The 7500-nt window shown below is 48.2% G+C and overlaps 1 protein-coding gene across 4 annotated transcripts in view; it reads left to right on the plus strand.

Annotated features, from left to right (window-relative positions):
* The window catches only part of zmp:0000000755 (phosphofurin acidic cluster sorting protein 1), a 58566-nt gene that overhangs the window by 35554 nt on the left and 15512 nt on the right, over positions 1-7500 (plus strand). For all 4 annotated transcript variants that reach the window (XM_037538800.1, XM_037538802.1, XM_037538801.1 and 1 more), the window contains exons 8-13: positions 94-153; positions 864-1012; positions 1528-1612; positions 5043-5114; positions 5960-6075; positions 6614-6740. In XM_037538800.1, the coding sequence (XP_037394697.1) occupies positions 94-153; positions 864-1012; positions 1528-1612; positions 5043-5114; positions 5960-6075; positions 6614-6740 (609 nt within the window). The remainder of the gene's footprint in view (positions 1-93; positions 154-863; positions 1013-1527; positions 1613-5042; positions 5115-5959; positions 6076-6613; positions 6741-7500) is intronic.

Below are 7500 nucleotides of genomic sequence, written 5' to 3' on the forward strand. Positions count from 1 at the left end.
TGTATAAGGAACTGTTTCCTCCTCATAGGGTGGTGTGTGCTTTATAGCGCCCCCTTCTGCTCTGCTAACGCTCAGCCCTTCTCTCGTCCACAGCAGCCGAACTTCAAGCAGAAGTTTGTGGCTCTGCTGAAGAGGTTCAAGGTGACAGATGAGGTCAGTGGGTTGGGGGGGACGGGCCTTTATCTTAAGACGCTGCTCTCTTTGTTAAAATCGGAGCAGACTCTGTTTTTTATTTGGTAGTAATATTTTATTGATATTGTAATAAACTGTCACACTGTGCTGATATTGTAGATATCAGTACTTAAAGTGCCCGACTAACCACATTCACTACATAGTGAGCTTCATTAGGCCTGTTTAATTGGACTTAGTGCAGCTTGTAAAACATTGAATAAAAATCGTTATAGTTGTGGAATTAATAATTTAATTATTATATTTTTAATATGTGGTATTACAGGTTCGAATTTGTCCATTCCAGCTTCCAGCTCAATTCCTAAATCTCAGCAAAACTAAATATCTTGATGCATATTGTGTATATTTTTGCCATATCGCCCAGCGCTCATCAATAATAATGAACCTTATTTGATATATCTGCCTCTTTATGACTGGTTTGTCAGTTTAATTGTAACCAGTTGTGCCGGAATCAATCTCAGTACTTCACGCTTATCGTGTTGCTGGCGCTGCAGGAGCGATACGAGCGCCTGTCTCCCTCGTCTGGTGCGGCTCAGGGTTATTATAGTTTTGAAACTTTCATCAGTTTTAACACCTGACAGATCGAAGTGGCACCAAAGCAGGCAGGTGTGAGAGCGCGCTGAGACTCTGAGGCAGCAGTGAAGGTAAAGTGTGTTACTTTATGGTGAGCGCAGGTTCTGGACTCAGACCCGGTGGATCAGACACAGGAGGTGGAGGATCTGGACCTGCTGTACGACAGCCTGGAGGAGCACAACCACAGCGACAGCGGCCCGGACGTGGAGGACAACGAGAGCGTGCTGAGCACACCCAAACCAACTCTGAGGTACGGGGACACAAACACGGGGGGTTCAGGGACGACAGAGTTTACGGTGGTTTACAGCTGCTTGCCTAGTTTGAGAGCTTAGCACAGTAAAATCACGCAGGTCATCAGTTTACTGTGTCAGCGCTGCTGTCCGTCTCAGGTCTCCCACACACTTCATCCTGAGTAGAACCTTATAAGTGACCCCTGGTCTGTTTTACCTGCCACAGTGCTGAAGACTGTGGCTGTGGGTGCGGTCGTCCTCCAGGTCTTCACCATAAAGCAAGGACTGGGGACGTTTTGTTTTCACAATGTACAAATCAATCTAACCACGAAACGAGCTGAGACCACTTATTCCTTTTTGGGGCCGTTTAGAGGGTCCGAGTTTATTTGGCATGTTCATATATGAGAAACCATGACTCAGTGTCAGATGCTGAAACGGTGGAAAGTGTGAAAACGCCCTGTCGGACTTCTTTTACACTGAATTCATTTCAGACACAGGATTCCTGAATGCAGCATTTCCCTCTCTGTGTTTATAGGCCGTTTTTTGAGGGAATGTCTCACTCCAGCTCTCAGACGGAGATCGGCAGCGTACACAGTCAGAGGAGTCAACAACAGGACACGGTCAGACACGCTCACACCGTAATGTACATACACACTAACATATACGATAACACACACACAGCAACATACACACTAACATATACGATAACACACACAGCAACATACACACTAACATATACGATAACACACACAGCAACATACACACTAACATATACGATAACATACACAGCAACATACACACTAACATATACGATAACACACACGGCAACATACACACTAACATATACGATAACACACACAGCAACATACACACACAGCAACATACACACTAACATATACGATAACACACACAGCAACATACACACACAGCAACATACACACTAACATATACGATAACACACACAGCAACATACACACTAACATATACGATAACACACACAGCAACATACACACTAACATATACGATAACACACACAGCAACATACACACTAACACACCCAGTAATTTATGCAGTACTATATGTAGTAATACATACAGAGTAATGAATTCTAATATATACAGTAATACATACAATAACATGTACAGTAACATACACAGTACTATTAACTGTGCCGGGCTCTCCCCTTCAATACACCCATCATCAGATACCAGTAGGTAGTACTGGTCTAGACGGGAATCCAAAGCTGATCATTTTTATTAGGAAAACATCTGTCAACACTGATATGACTCTGATATCACCGTACATCTCTATTAATGCAGCTCTACAATAATGAAGGTTTTGAATTGATACAAGCATATCCAGGAGTGATGGAGCTCCATCCAGGACCTTTGGAATCAGTTAGTGATCCAGAACTGACCATCCAACATCAGTACCCGAGCTGACTGATGCTCAATCAAATCCTCACGGCAATGTTCTACATCAGTACCTGAGCTCACTGATGTTCAATCAAATCCTCATGGCAATGTTCTACATCAGTACCTGAGCTCACTGATGCTCAATCAAATCCTCATGGCAATGTTCTACATCAGTACCTGAGCTCACTGATGCTCAGTCAAATCCTCATGGCAATGTTCTACATCAGTACCTGAGCTCACTGATGCTCAATCAAATCCTCACGGCAATGTTCTACATCAGTACCTGAGCTCACTGATGCTCAATCAAATCCTCATGGCAATGTTCTACATCAGTACCTGAGCTCACTGATGCTCAATCAAATCCTCATGGCAATGTTCTACATCAGTACCTGAGCTCACTGATGCTCAATCAAATCCTCACGGCAATGTTCTACATCAGTACTTGACCTCAGTGATGCTCCATCAAATCCTCACCGCAATGTTCGAACATCAGTACCTGGGCTGACTGATGCTCAATCAAATCCTCACAGCAATTTTCAACATCTACTGCAAAGCCTTCCAGAAGAGTAGAGGCTGTTACTGCAGCACAGACTCACTAATAACATTGGTAATGTGGTGGTGTGTTAGTGTGTGTTGTGCTGGTGCGAGTGGATCAGACACAGCAGTACTGCTGGAGTTGTTAAACACTGCGTCCACTCCCTGTCCACTCTATTAGACACTCCTACCTTGTCGGTCCACCTTATAAAGTCAGAGATAGATACCTGCTCTGTGGGGGTCCTGTGGGGTCCTGTGGGCGACATGTGGGGGACCTGTGGGTGTCCTGTGGGGGGTCCTGTAGGGTCCTGGGGGCGACCTGTGGGGGACCTGTGGGGGTTCTGTGGGGGACCTGTTGTGGTCCTGTGGGGGACCTGTGGGGGTCCTGTGGCGGACCTGTGGGGGTCCTGTGGCGTCCTGTGGGCGACATGTGGGGGACCTCTGGGGGTCCTGTGGCGGACCTGTGGGGGTTCTGTGGCGGACCTGTGGGCGACATGTGGGGGACCTGTGGCAGACCTGTGGGGGGTCCTGTGGTGGATCGGTGGGGGACCTGTGGGGGTCCTGTGGCGGATTGGTGGGGGACCTCTGGGGGTCCTGTGGCGGACCTCTGGGGGTCCTGTGGCAGACCTGTGGGGGTCCTGTGGCGGACCTGTGGGCAACATGTGGGGGACCTGTGGAGGACATGTGGGGATCCTGTGGCGGATCTGTAGGGGTCCTGTGGGGGTCCTGTGGGGGTCCTGTGGGGTCCTGAGGGGAATATTGGCCGTGTGCTTATATAACCGAGTTGGTTACTGTTGGTTCTGCATTCACAAGCTCCCCTGCCTTATCCTCAGCTTTGCAGCCCTGGGGAAGCTGATGGGGCAGGTGGGGGGTGGGGGGGTTATTATTAGGGTTTGACTTCAGATGCACCCCCCACCCCGAATGCCCCTCATCCCCACCCCTGATGTACCCAGATCAGATCAGCATTCTCTCAGTTCCTGGCTTGGGCACATGGACATTTCAGAGATGGTGCACATTGCAGTGATGAACGTCCACCACTGCACATTCCAGCAGATCAAAACACAGCCGAGTTGATCTGGAGGTCAGCAAGCATTTACAGTGACCAGCTCACTGACCTCATCCTGCTGACCATCTCAAACAGCCCATATCAAACTTTTGTCTTTTTTTTTGTTGTTGTTGTTTTTTTGTTTTTTTTCAGAAGTTCTCTTTAATCCTAATAAATAAACAAGTGTCTGTTTATTTACAGGAAAAGGACAAAACGTAGATTTTTTTATGTAACTTAGTAACAAAGATTATATTCCAAATATATTTCTATTGATCCATTCATCATCAAGTTCGAACTTGTGTAACAATATGTAAATCACTACATTCTGATTGGCTGCCCTGTATTGCGCCTCATTCTCAAAGCAGTCACTGAATGGGTGTGGTTAAACTGACCGAGTCAGAACCGTTCACAGTGGTGGTGATGGGAACCAGACGTCCCTCTAAAAGCTCCTCACAGTGGTGGTGATGGGAACCAGACGTCCCTCTAAAAGCTCCTCACAGTGGTGGTGATGGGAACCAGACGTCCCCCTCTAAAGGCTCCTCACAGTGGTGGTGATGGGAACCAGACGTCCCTCTAAAAGCTCCTACAGAAAGTTCCTACATGAACTGGTTCTGAATTCACTGCCTGATGACTGAGACGCTGTTTTATGAGAGTTTAGAGAACTTCAACTCCATTCATGGTGGAGGGAGACATGCAGGGCGCTGTGCGGCAAAATAGTCCCCAAAGAAAACTCATTATTCCAGATTTTCCACTGTTTTCCATCATCAACATTCCATATGAACTCAGAAGACTCGTGTAGGTTCTCTGGTGGTTCTGGATGGTAAATAAAGTGTCTATATCTGTGTTGTAGTCATGGCGACGCCTGGTTCCCATCACCACCACTGTAAACCCTCTGAACCTCAAACTCTTTTATGGGGGATTTTGAACAGTGGGTGGAATTCCCCTTTGAGTTGAGGAGAAATGTGGATCATCTGTTTGTAATTTGGTTAGTGTTGTTTGTGTGTTGAGTGCGCCCCCTTCAGGACAGTGGAGTGACTGTATGTGTTTGTCCTGCAGGGCTGTGGTCTCCTGCCTGCAGCTCCTGAGGAACGACAGCAAGAGGAGACGAGCACGAACACAAACAGTGGGGTTAGTACACACACACACACACACACACACACACACACACACACACACACACACACACACACACACATAGACACTACACACACACACTACACACACAAACACTCTCACACACACACACACATAGACACTACACACACACACACACACACACTCTCACACACACATAGACACACACACACACACAATACACACACATACACTCACACACACACACACACACTCTCACACACACACACTACACACACACACACTCACACACACACACATAGACACACACACACACAATACACACACATACACTCACACACACACACACTCTCACACACACACAATACACACACATACACTCTCTCACACACTCTCACTCACACACACACATACACACACACACACACACACACACACACACACACAAGCGAGCTGCCGATATTTTACCGCAGGAACAGTTTCTATAGAGCTACCAGCACAAATGTGGTCACTACTTCACACAAACGCAGGAAGCAGAGCAGTGATGTGTTTATCAGGCTGAAGAGATGGACCTCTCGGCCGGTCAGCAGGTGAGCAGGTGAACAGGATTGTGGGATTGAGAAGAATACACGCAGCTGCCTTCAGATCTGGTCAAAATAAGGCAGCTGCCTTATACTGCCTTCAGAAAGGGATGGTCTTTGACTCGGGAGCCCAAATGCTGCCTTAGAATGCAGCCTGTCGCGCGTCGCCTCCAGTTCCTCAGGACCTGTGTTGTGGGGGGTGTTTGTGTGGGGGGGCTGCAGCGGGGGGCTGCTTTCCTTCCGTGCTGTGAGTGGCGAGTGACGTGTAACGGCTGTGTGTGCCGGTGTGTGTGTCAGGAGGCTGAGGGGGAGGACGGTGGTTTAGTGATGGGAGACGAGACCTGCACTGACCGACTGACCGGTTCCACAGCCAGACTCTGCAAGACTGAGGCACAGAACCAAGTGTCTCCCAGGTACCTCACACCACAGCACCAAAAGGGTTCTGCTGTTTTTACAAGGTCATGCTAGTACACAAGGTGCTACAAAGCACCATATACAGCACACTGTCCATCAGTCTGGAGAACCACTTCACCATACGGAGATACATGTAATCATGCTAAAGGTTCTTTTGAGTGTACATGGTTCTACATAAAACCATTTTCTGTACTAAAGACTCCCTGAAGAACCATCATTGGACGTTTGTATCATGGGCTCTGAACTGGTTCCCATTCTGTGCTTTATGAACCGTCTCTGATGGTGATTGTAGGTCTGTGTGTGTGTTTATTGTGTGTGTGTGTGTGTGTGTGTGTGTGTGTGTGTGTGTGTGTGTGTGTGTGTGTTTATTGTGTGTGTGTTTATTGTGTGTGTGTGTGTGTGTGTGTGTGTGTGTTTATTGTGTGTGTGTGTTTATTGTGTGTGTGTGTGTGCGTGTGTTTATTGTGTGTGTGTGTGTGTGTGTGTGTGTGTGTGTGCGCACGCTGCTGTGTTAATGGGAGTGTCTCTCTCCTGCAGTAAAGTGGACAGCCGGCTGGCCATGAGGGGGCGCAGTCTAAAGGATCGGCAGAACTCCCGAAATCAGACTGACCGCACGATCAGTGTGGAGAGTGAAAACTCACCGGACTCACGCCAGCCAGCACAGGCACTATCACTCACACACACACACACACACACACACACACAGGCACTATCACACACACACAGGCACTATCACACACACACACACACACACACACACACACACACACACACAGGCACTATCACACACACACACCCACACAGGCACTATCACACACACACACCCACACACCCACACAGGCACTAACACACACACACCCACACAGGCACTATCACACACACACACCCACACAGGCACTATCACACACACACACACACAGGCACTATCACACACACACACCCACACAGGCACTATCACACACACACACCCACACACCCACACAGGCACTAACACACACACACCCACACAGGCACTATCTCACACACACACACACACACACACACACCCACACAGGCACTATCACACACACCCACACAGGCACTATCACACACACACCCACACAGGCACTATCACACACACACACCCACACAGGCACTAACACACACACACCCACACAGGCACTAACACACACACACACACACCGACACAGGCACTAACACACACACACACACCGACACAGGCACTAACACACACACACCCACACAGGCACTAACACACACACACAGGCACTATCACACACACACACACAGGCACTATCACACACACACCCACACAGGCACTATCACACACACACACCCACACAGGCACTATCACACACACCCACACAGGCACTATCACACACACACCCACACAGGCACTATCACACACACACACCCACACAGGC

Source organism: Pygocentrus nattereri, chromosome 5, assembly GCF_015220715.1.
Source record: "Pygocentrus nattereri isolate fPygNat1 chromosome 5, fPygNat1.pri, whole genome shotgun sequence".
In the NCBI taxonomy this organism is placed as follows: domain Eukaryota; kingdom Metazoa; phylum Chordata; class Actinopteri; order Characiformes; family Serrasalmidae; genus Pygocentrus; species Pygocentrus nattereri.